The sequence below is a fragment of the Pinus tabuliformis genome, chromosome 1_2 (assembly GCF_031772625.1).
Source record: "Pinus tabuliformis cultivar Carrire ecotype Pingquan chromosome 1_2, CPIR1, whole genome shotgun sequence".
NCBI lineage: Eukaryota > Viridiplantae > Streptophyta > Pinopsida > Pinales > Pinaceae > Pinus > Pinus tabuliformis.
Window position 1 is genome coordinate 690327703 of NC_142298.1, and position 12581 is coordinate 690340283.

Sequence of the window (12581 nt, forward strand, 5' to 3'; positions counted from 1 at the left end):
TTTCACTATGAGGGGGAAATGGTGAAGGTGAGTTCCAGGTTGAAAAGGATCAGTCCCAACTTGGCTAGGAACACACCACGCAAAGGACATACATAGCTCCCGGTAGAGCAGTCCACTTGGATGCAGCAGTCAGAACATACGAGGTAAGATAACATGTACAACACTCACAGATTAGTTAGAGACGAGTGAAACAGTTGTTACAACATCATGTGAAATGTGTGTCTGATGTCCGGCAGAGCAGTCGACACAAACAAGACAAAATTAATAACATATACAACACATTTCCATTAATAAATTATGCATTACAACAAATGAATTAGTTCAAATGTAGAACACATGGTTAAAGCAATATGAATTACAAGTGTGAAAGAGCAGTCTTACAACAAATACAATACATGTGTGAAAATGTGTTAGCCTGTTGATAGGCTTCTAAATTAAGCGAAAGTTCCAAGACACATCGTTACACCATACATCACTAACCCCATCAGCGGGGCGTTGGAGCGACTACTTACTCCTCAAATAAAATATTACAGACTCTCTTGGCTATGTTGGAGGAGCTGAGGTGGAAAGTACCTTCATGTACAAATGAGGGGGGTATTTATAGCCAAGGGTGAAACTAACCCTTGTGGATGCTTGACTACCCTCATGACCATTCGACTTCGATGAATTCCTGACTTACATGACTCTATTTTCAACAAGTGGGTCTCTTGGACTTCCACGTTTCATCACATTGATTGAAAACAGGCCCAAAGTGGAGATGTTGGTAACATGACTCATGACTTGACTCGACATGACTTAACAAGACAATGTGGGTACATTCGTGCTGTTGTTGGAGTGCATGTTGAGCTACAATGCTGCTAAGTGATGAATGTCTTCATGGTGTATCATAGCTTCACCTCCACATGGCGAAGTGCGAGGAGTCTTCAATGGTCCTTGGTTCACTTGATGAAGCTGTAGTATGTTGTTCCTTGCTTTCATGCTGGAAGGACTTACTGGCTCACTTGTTTGTGAAGGTGCATTTTCATCGCGTTTGTTCTCTTCGCATGCTTCGTTCATTCATACGCTTCGCATGCTTCATTCGTTTGTTCGCTTCGCATGCTTCGTTCATTCATCTGCTTCGCATGCTTCATTCGTTCATCCATTGGTGGACGTGTCCATATGCATGTGCTCCCTTCGTTCATCCCGTTCGTCATCTTGACATTTTTGTGGTGTACCTGCACCTGCAGTCACTCATGACGCGATGACATCAAATCCAAAACCTCCTGTTCTACCATGACACATGATCATTCAGATGCGGGTGACTGGGAGAGGTGGCAGGGCTGTGATACGGGATGATGGCTCTGGGAAACTGCTGATGAAAACTGTGCAAGAGTCATTGAGGGATGGAGACAGACGATCTGAGTCGACAGTGACTGTCTGAAAGGTCTGGCTTGGTTGGGAGGAAAAATTGTGCAAATTTTAGGAGGGACAGTCCGGGCTGCAAGAGGGCAGGGCAGGCATGCTCTGCACATTTTCCGGAATGAATAGTCAGTAGGGGTTGGGTAGCCAAATTTGCGCAATTTTCCAGAGGAACGGGCCAGGCTACATGAGGGGACATTAGGCAGGGATTGCGCAATTTTTCTGGGGAACCGCCCAGGAGACTGGCAGCCAGAACTATGCAATTCCCATAGGGAACCGCTAGTTGGCTACTAGGGTCACTAGCAACCAGACTTGCGCAATTTATAGAGGGAACTACTATTTGGCTACTGGGGTCACTGGCATCCAGACTTGTGCAATTTGCAGAGGGAACTGCTAGTTGGCTGCTGGGGTCACTGGCAGTAGAAAATACACAATTCTTGGACGGAACAGGCAGTCTGCTCCCTATCTGTGATGGCTGCCACATGGAAGATGTCATGGGACTTTGGTTTTAGTGGCTTGGGGTCCCACTATCCATGTATACTCTAGCCAAATGGAATTTTTTTCGACGGTGAGGATTTGTTTCAAATGTTTAATTGTGGGGATGGCTTATGTCATAGTTAGGGTAACTACTTGATCAAAACCAACCATTAATGATTCATTATGCTATGTCATCGATGGTGAAAGTGAGCTTTGCTACTTCTCCTTCAAGCCTCATTGTCTTGAGATTGTTTTTACCCTTTTCCTAAGGATTTACCATCAAGATTTTGGTTGGATTAGCTTAGGTAACCATGGAGGTTCAAATACCATCCCTTGAATGGTTTTAAACAAGCATTGGTTCATCCTGGGGTAATTTCTCTTAGGAAAAACCTTTTTTCCTTTGTTTATCTTTTGGGGTTTTTAATTTAATCCAACATTGTCCTTCATTAAACTTTAACCACTCGTATATTGTGTTCGCAAGTGTCACATTTTTATGCTAATGTTTCTTTGGTACTGGTACCAAACTTCCACTAGTTCTTTTGGTTCGAATTTTGCTATTCCGTAGGGTTATTATGCCGAGTTTTCTTTATGGTAATTTTTTCAACCCTAACCCTAATGTTATTGCTCTCAAGGGTTTCATTTAGTTCCTCGAATGGCCCTAACATTCACTTTCAGATTAACATCATATAGGAAATGAGTTATAGAGAGATGATGTATTGATTTGCAAAGAACACAACTGAATTAATTAACCCATTAGTAGATATATTGCTTTCATCATATGTTGAATATAGATTTTCTTTTCTACGATGAAATGTAAACCTAGAAAGTTAATTTCAACAATGGAAACATTTAATTACATAATGTACATGCAAATTTTTACAAAATACTATCACCTTATCAATAAGAGTTGGGTTAATATATACTTTTAAAATTTAATACTGTGATGATGGGCCAATACCATGGCTTATCAATATCACATGCACTTTTGTTGATGTGCGATCAAAACCCTCCAAAAATTTTCTTACACTTGAATTTTGGAGCTTACTAAGGATATTACAATCTATCATTATATAGTCACTTCATTGTCGATTGATGTTTTATTAAGTGTTTAAGACTTCTTCTCGGACTCTAAGTGTCAAAGTCACTTTCTCACACATGCTCAGTCCTCAATGAATTAATAAGCACACCTCCTTTACGCAAACTTGAACAGGCATATGGAAGTCCATAAAAATAGTTCCTACACAATGTTCAACCTATGTCTATCGTTAGTGCACACTCTCCATTGATAATCCCCCTCACTTTGATTGCAATTGTTCTTTTATCACGTTATTTTTCCCAACGACCACTTTTACACACTTTTGTTTTCATAAGTGCCACTTTCATGTTTGCGACTGTCATTTTTGCTTGCTTTTCACTTTTAAAGGTGACACTTTTGTGTTATATTTTCTATAACATGTGTCTCTTTCACTTGTGTTAGCATTTGCACGTGCCATTTTACTTTTTCTTACTATCGCCTTTTGGTAAGGCAAGTATTGCATTTGGTAAAAGGGAGTCATTAGTACATTCATGAAGGGTAGTTCTGATGCATTCTCATGGACTACTATGTTCTACCCATCATACCTACATGCATTAGATACATTCCCCAAGTATTGAGCATTTTTTCATTAATGTCATCACTTGTGTCACAAAGTGTATCTTAAGAGTTGCACTTGGAGGTACGTGTTGTCTTGTTGTCGTTTTGATGAGGACATGTTAATTTTGGGTGGTGAATGCCTCATTGTCGAGTGCTTAATAATTTTCAAGTGTGTGGTCATGTACAAGTCATGTTTTGATTCCATCTCTCACCTCTTAGATCCCACACTTAGTCATTTTCTGTAATTGATCCTTCTACGATTAACCTCCTCCCAAATTGTCTCCTTGAACTACGCATTATGCAGTTTCAGACCATAAGAGGCTTATCATTCCCTCAGGAAATGCTTATTGTGAATTCACAGTGCTCAGTGAGGCCTTCCTAACCTCATAAATTGTGCAATCTTTCCTCTTAGTCAGTCTTTCACTGTGCATTGTGCAGTTTCAGTCAACACTCTAACTCTCTATCTCTCTTAAATGTGTAAATGTGCAATCTAGTGGCTTAGTCTCTCCCTTGAACTGTGAATTGTGTAATCACAGTGAACAATCCCTTCCTTTCTGGCTATTTGACTTGCTCAACTGCACAATCTTCAGTCACTAGCCTCCCAAAACTATGCATTTCAAATTCATAGTGAGCAAGCCTTCATTACTATCTCACTAACTTTCCCAATTGTGCAGACTTGTCCCTCCTTGTCTCCTAGAACTGTGCCCTGTGCAGTTTCAGTGAGCAAGCCCTCATTGTTGTCTCCTTAGCTCCCTCAACTATGGAATCTTGCTTCTTAGGCCTCCACTTACTACGCATTTCATAGTCACAATCATGATCCCCTCACTCCTCTCCTAGTTCTTTTGTTCGAATTTGCTATTCCGTAGGGTTATTATGCCGAGTTTTCTTTATGGTAATTTTTTCGACCCTAAACCTAATGTTATTACTCTCAAGGGTTTCATTTAGTTCCTCGAATGGCCCTAACCTTCACCTTCAGATTAACATCATATAGGAAATGGGTTATAGAGAGATGATGTATTGATTTACAAAGAACACAATTGAATTAATTAACTCATTAGTAGATATATTGCTTTCATCATATGTTGAATATAGATTTGCTTTTCTATGATGAAATGTAAACCTAGAAAGCTAATTTCAACAATGGAAACATTTAATTACATAATGTACATGAAAATTTTTACAAAATATTATCACCTTATCAATAAAGAGTTGGGTTAATATATATTTTTAAAATTTAATACTGTGATGATGGGCCAATACCATGGCTTATCAATATCACATGCACTTTTGTTGACGTTGCGATCAAAACCCTCCAAAATTTTTCTTACACTTGAATTTTAGAGCCTACTCAGGATATTACAATCTATTGTTATATAGTCACTTCATTGTTGATTGATGTTTTATTAAGTGTTTAAGACTTCTTCTTGGACTCTAAGTGTCAAAGTCACATTCTCACACATGCTCAGTTGTCAATGAATTAATAAGCACACCTCCTTTACGCAAACTTGAACAAGCATATGGAAGTCCATAAAAATAGTACCTACAAAATGTTCAACCTATGTCTATCATTAGTGCACACTCTTCATTGATAATCCCCCTCACTTTGATTGCAATTGTTCTTTTATCATGTTATTTTTCCCAACGACCACTTTTACACACCTTTGCTTTCATAAGTGCCACTTTCATGTTTGCGACTGTCAATTTTTCTTGCTTTTCACTTTTAAAAGTGACACTTTTGTGTTATATTTTCTATAACATGTGTCTCTTTCACTTGTGTTAGCATTTGCACGTGTCATTTTACTTTTTCTTACTATCACCTTTTGGTAAGGCAAGTATTGCACCTAGTAAAAGGGAGTCATTAGTACATTCATGAAGGGTAGTTCTGATGCATTCTCATGGACTACTGTGTTCTATCCATCATACCTACATGCATTACATACATTCACCAAGTCTTGAGCATTTTTTCATTAATGTCATCACTTGTGTCGCAAAGTGTATCTTAAGTGTTGCACTTGCAGGTACGTGTTGTCTTGTTGTCATTTCGATGAGGAAATGTTAATTTTGGGTGGTGAATGTCTCATTGTCGAGTGCTTAATAAATTTCAAGTGTGTGGTCATGTTTTGCTTCCATCTCTTACCTCTTGGATCCCACACTTAGTCATTTTCTGTAATTGATCCTTCTTCAATTAACCTCCTCCTAAATTGTCTCCTTGAACTGCGCATTATGTAGTTTTAGACCATAAGAGGCTTATCATTCCCTCAAGAACTATGTATTGTACATTCACAATGCTCAGTGAGGCCTTCCTAACCTCATAAATTGTGCAATCTTTCCTCTTAGTTAGTCTTTCACTGTGCATTGTGCAGTTTCAGTCAACACTCTAACTCTATATCTCTCTTAAATTTGTAAATGCATAATCTAGTGTCTTAGTCTCTCCCTTGAACTGTGAATTGTGTAATCACAGTGAACAAGCCCTTCCTTTCTGTCTATTTGACTTGCTCAACTACACAATCTTTAGTCACTAGCCTCCCAAAACTATGCATTTCACATTCATAGTGAGCAAGCCTTCATTACTATCTGACTGACTTTCCCAATTGTGCAGACTTGTCCCTCCTTGTCTCCTAGAACTGTGCCTTGTGTAGTTTTAGTGAGCAGGCCTTACTGTTGTCTCCTTAGCTCCCTCAACTATGGAATCTTGCTTCTTAGACCTCCATTTACTATGCATTTCACAGTCACAATCATGATTCCCTCACTCCTCTCCTCTACAACTGTGCATTGTGTAATCCCTGAGCCTTTGTCCCTGTCCAGTACTCAATTCCAGGCCAATCAGTGATTCTCAAGAAGAAAGTTAGACTAGGAGATTTCTAGACTGATGCCATCTTGTCATGAGTGAATTTCAATTGTAGGTACCATATTTTAACATGACAGGATGATGCTCAGAAAGGAGAAGGATACTATGCAAAGTGACACTCAAGAAGACTGCAAAATAGGACGATCACTGAACAAGTAGACGAAGGGACACTAGATTGCGAAAGAAGTTGGAATATCTAGATCACATAAAAGACTCCATATCTTCAAGCCTTTTGGAGGATAAATAGGAAGAACTTGTAGCATATATAATGAAGACACAAAGATAACAGCAAAAGAGAAGCTTGGCATTGACACATCATCATAAATTCTATATCCTCAGTTTCAAGTCATGTCTTGTCAATGTGTCATCTCAAGATTCATATAAGTTATCATGTTTCCACAACATTTGTGGATATAATTATGTATTTTCAAGAAAATGACAAAATGTAACTATGTGGAAGTCCAAGAGTCACATGTGGAATATGAAAAGTCACATGTAAACTAAAGAGCCACTAGGAAAAGTCCAAGAGCCTTGTAGAAGCTCAAATGAAAAGGGATAGGTAACAAAGCCCAGGTAATGGTAACGTTGCCATCAACTGATGCCCATCAAATAACCCTATAAATGCATATTTTAATATAAGGTGAGCGTGAATGGGTTGGATGGTTAAATAAATAAATAAATATACATGTAGCTAATACACACAATCCAAGTGGCGTTGAGAGGTTGATTAGGATTGCCATGTGGCAGAAGGGAAACATGGCACCTTCTGATTCGTTTGAACTCAATTAGTTACGACTTTCAATCCATCGGTCAAATTGAAGCAATTTTTTATATCACTTGAATCATCTTGATGAGACAAACACAATAGTAATGATAAATCAAGGTTTTAAATTAGTTGAAAAGACTAAAATTTTTATACCCCATTTCCATAATGACACCTTGGAACATGGGTCAACATAGTAACCACCTCCTTTTAACAATGGTTGGAAAGGATTTTAGGGTGTGTGTGTGTGTGTTACTATTTTTCATTTTTAGTAGGAATGGTTAGTAATCAATTCATATTAATATACATTTTTTTTCCATTAATGCCCTCAAATTTTATTCAAGTTTTCTTTCTCATAATTTAAAGTTTAAATTAGGGAAAGATTTTATGTTTTTCTATGTGCACAAATATTGTGATTTGAAATAATATTGTTGACATCAAGATATTAGTCTTAGAAACTATTTAAATAGTTAATTTTTATTTTAAAATATACTACGTTATATTTCCTTGTAAGTATAATGAATGCATTAGTTGGGGTATTAACTAGGACATTTATTAAACTTTAACTCTTTGGATCTAAAGAACCAATTTGGTGATGGGGAATGTTTCTACACCACCTTCTTCATCATACTTTTATCTATTTGTGTTATTCATTGTAGCCAAGGCAAACCTTAGAGTTATGTTGGTGAGAGTGGTACTCTGTATGGGGCTCCTACTCCAAATGGTGTGAGGTATAATTGAGACTTCACATCGGGGAAATCCCTTTGGTTGATGGATTTCCAGCATTGTCAACAACTTCATATGACACTTGTTTATATGACATTTTTTTTAATTAACCAATTTAATTAAAAGAGCAAAAAGGGAATACTACTACTTTGGAGATGAATCTTGACCTTTGATTTGTGTATACTACTATGCATATTCTAGAATATTGTGTGGAGGTTAAATCTCTACCATCCACCTAATAATTATTTATTTGATATAAATTAAATTCTGGAGAACATATTATAAAATAGATATAAATTAAATTCTGGAGAACATATTATAAAATAGACATGTTTATCAGCGTAAATAATTATTAATAATTAAATTAAAATTTTGGAAAACCTATTCCAAAATAGACATGCCTATTGACATAGAAATGTAACTTTGAAATTTTTATAACAATATATTTCCCTACCACTTAAACTAAACTCAATTAAATATAACAATATATTTCCCAGGTATTGGTAATGTGGTCGAAAATATAATAATATTTTAAAATAGAAATTTGATGAGTTTGTTTTTTTAATTAGTTTTTATGTTGCATAAATCAAGATCCGGTGAATATCCATATCATGTGAGAAAATTATTATCTCCACAAATAACCAGCAAAATATTCTTTTAACATGTTTACATATTTTATTTAAATAAATAAAAAAGAAAACATCACCCTTAATGAGGGTTGAAGAGGCACAAAACCCAGCGAGGGCGGTCCCAAAATGGAAAGTATAATCTCTGCTACACACGAAGAGTTTTCTATGTAAAGATAATCTCTGCTACACACGAAAAGTTTTCTGATCTCTGCAGAGAGAACCTCTCCCATATAGAAAGAGTTATATGATCTCTATGTCCATGATGGAAAAAGAAGAAGAGAGTATAGGGCAAACAGACGAAGTCAAAAGCGAGCGGTCCGTCTAAGTTTCCCCACCTCTTTAACCACGCGCTTCACCAATTTTGCATCATATCTGCTGCAAATGTAAGGGTTAAAGCAAGAAAACAACTCTATTGAGAAATAAATAAGGGTCACACTAGCACTGCCTCATACATGCAAATAGCAAAATGTATGGATTTAAGCATACACGTATCGTTATATACGGATTTAAGCAGAAACATAAGCGCATAAATTAAAAATGGCAGATGAAAGCAGACCCGTTGCAGTCTTCCTGCAATGACAGACCACGGCGATGGGAGATTGTATCGAGAGCGGCCTTCCATTCATCGATTTCTTGTTGCCTGTATTTCCCACGCCTTTCATGTTCTTGGAATGCCTCAGCAAATGGACTGCCATGAGAATGATGGGGATGCCGAACTTGCGATGGAGTAACGTCATAAAATACAGGAATGACGATGGCTCGCTCGCTTTGTGTCCCATTCCTCTGAAGCCGGCCAGCAATCAGCGCGGCTTCTCGAAGGCACCACGGGGATTCTGCAAAACTGGGGGAGAAGATGATAATAAATATTTGACTTACCTCTATTGCGTGATTTATTGCAGCAAATATATCGTCTCCTATCGTTATTTCTTTGCTGTCGAGAAACACGCTATAGCCTGCGCTCTTGAGGGCGTCATACATATGAGCGAGAAAGCCACTTCTGACATCGGGGCCTCTAAAGCCTAGAAACACTTGATAACCTCGACTATGATCTGCACCTCCTCCTCCAGCTGCAAATACATGACTCAAATCCCTGTGCAAACATGCTGCAAAATTCTCCAACACGTTGCAAACATGCTGCAAAATTCTCCAGAACGCCATGGCTATGTAATTGGAAGAAGGTCTAAAGACACACTACGTCTATGGTTGCGGGTGGATGAAATAAAAGCAAAACGTTTTCTGATTTTAAAAACAATAGTCCACGGGGGAATAGTCTGCTTTTACCTACCACCCACATCTTCCATTATCGTAGAAGTTACGCCGTACAAAGTGTGATTGGATTGATATTGGACTCTATTTTTTGAAGAAAAAAACCGCTATTTTTTATATATTCTCTTTTTTTTCAGTAAGTCTAGAATACGCTATTTTTGATATATTCAGATATTACATGTACTAAGAATCTCTATTTTCGTTGTGTTTCTTCTATTTTCTGACATTAGATTATATAAACAGTTATAATTTTGAAAATTTTAGAAATATAAAAAAATTGTAATTTTTAAAATTTTCATTAATTTTGAAAGATTAATAAGGATTTATGGAAAATTTTCGAAATATAAAAATAAATTGTAATTTTTAAAATTTTGATTAATTTTGAAAGATTAAGAAGGATTTAATGGTGTAGTTTATGGAATTTAAACTTTTATATTTTTATTGTATTTAAGTTAAATATAAAACTAATTTTTCCATATAATTTTATGTATGATATTTTTTATAAAACTTTAGTCATAATGTAAGGTTGAATTATTATTATTATTATCAAATTAAATTAAAATTTATATTTTTATTAAATTTATATTATTATTTTTTTAAATAAATGAGAAAAGGGTTATTAATTTGGGGTAAAAAGAATTTATTTTTACTAGTTTAGATACATTTTAACACTAGATCTATCAAGTATCTAGGGATCAAATCTCTTCTATCTTTAAAATAGGTTTGCATACCAAGAGATTTGATCTCTCTTAGAGTCGAGGTGTCACGCCCCCAATTCTTTTTTCCTTAAATTGGCCGGGTGCGGCACCGCCTAAGTAACCAACTTTCTCCATTGTTAGTTTACTTTACGAACTACGCCTTCAACATTCATTATAAACATGAATTATATTATTAATGTGCGGAATCCATTAATAACAACATAGAACAGCAATAAGAACACAAGCGTATGCAAGAGAACTTCTTTTATTATGTATATGAGAATTTGTACAATGATCGGGAGCTTGGGCTCAACCGATGTTCATAACCAAGGTCGGGCACCTGCCTGTGCAAGAGCGCACGGCGGTCACACCTCGCCTCACCCCACAATACAGCAATACAATATACAAGACTTTGCCCGAACGGGCGGGCACGCCCGTGCACACCCGCACGACCCACAAACGAACTTGCGTTCACAACCAAACTCACACCCACAACCGGCGGGTAGGCGCCTCACTACGCCCTCCACCTGCACCTCCAACCGTCTACACGAAGTGCGCCTGTGTCACCTTGCCCGGCTCGGTGGGCGCATCACCTATGCACCTCAAGTTGCGGCTTTATGCGACTTCGCACTTCACCTTAGAGCGATGGATGATCAGCGAAGTTCGATTGATCGAATGACCAACTCTTCCAAGATTTTATACGCGCTCAAGTGTGTGGTGACCTCCCCTCGGCCGACCCACCAAGCGCTTCAATGAACGCAAGCCGACGCGCTCCCAAAAGATATGCGACGCCCCTTCACAAGTCGGCTCACCCTTCGTTTGCCACGCCCAACTCGCCATATAAATGGAATGCCATTCTGCCAGCGCGCACATTAGTATCGTGCCTCATCCTTGGTCGCTCCTCGCACTGTTCCATGCCTTAGTCGATTTTCGGTAGGAGAGCGCGCGCCCCGTCGCCCGATGACCGCAAGACGTTACACGAGGGGTTGGGTAGATCCAGAATTAATATAGATCTGGGTCGGTTTAATTCCCCCCTTTAAATATGTTATATATTCCACATAAACACCTTGGATCATTTTTATTTTATAGATTTATTTTTATTTTTTATTTATTTTGACAGAGTTAAAATGATTACTTTACATTACATTAATCTTTTTATTTAATTTATTTAATTTTTACTTTTATTTACCTTACATTACATGAAATTAAGTTACAACATTTCTAAACCTTAAGATAAATATTATAAACCTTAAAATAAACATGGTTGACCATGATTGACCATCGTTGATTTTCATATTGAGACAATCTATGTCACAATGCGACGTTGGACCATGGTGCTTTCTTCTTTGACTTCTTTCCCATTGTTTCTACGGATCTCCATCAAGCAATCAAGCTTCTACCAAAGGACCTACTCTGATTCCAATTGTTGGAAATAATACTGAGGGGGGGTGAATCAGTATTAGCAAGTCAATAACTTTTCCATTTCCATAATTAGATTTATATACGCTACTTCAGTGAAGGGAACCCGCGTATACACGCAACTGTATTTAAGGCAACTAGCGTATATCCAGCAAACTTATGATTCAGTTAATTCATCATATGTTGATCTTTAATCAGTGCATGAGTACTTCATTAACCATATAAATAGTAACCAGATGCAGTAAAAACAGAACATACCATCACACATAACAAACACACATGAACACCAAGATATAAGGTGGAAACCTAATGTGGGACAAAAACCACCTGCTGCTCTCTTCTTTTTAATATAAGAAAACCTATTTACAATCTTGTACTGGTGCAAACTCATACTAGTACGCAGGAACCCACCTGCAGAAGGCTACAACCTTCTCTCGTTCTCCAGCTACTACTGGAAGGGAGTTACAACCCCCTAGCTCTTGTACTAGCCGATCCATTTACTAGTACGTAGGCGCCGGCCTACTGAACACTCTAACCTTCACTCATTTTCCAGCTACTACTGGAAGGGAGCTCCAACCCCCTGGCTCTTGTACTGGCTGATATGTTTACCAGTATGTAGGCGCCAGCCTACAGAATGCTACGACCTTCTCTCTTCCTCCAGGGACCACGTTTCATAAATTTTCATACTAGATACTCCTGTAACACAACACCACAATCTGAAGGC

General features: G+C 37.7%; 1 protein-coding gene across 1 annotated transcript; it reads right to left on the reverse strand.

Moving 5' to 3' along the window:
• Positions 1–9005: 9005 nt before the first annotated feature.
• Positions 9006–9632, reverse strand: LOC149207628 (toll/interleukin-1 receptor-like protein). The gene has a single exon (XM_089398094.1). It carries the CDS (start codon positions 9630–9632, stop codon positions 9006–9008), a length of 627 nt encoding a protein of 208 aa, XP_089254220.1.
• Between the last annotated feature and the right edge of the window lie 2949 nt (positions 9633–12581).

Coding starts and splice junctions, on each gene's coding strand:
- LOC149207628 (XM_089398094.1), bottom strand. CDS start 9,632: ATGGCGTTCTGGAGAATTTTGCAGCATGTTTGCAACGTGTTGGAGAAT.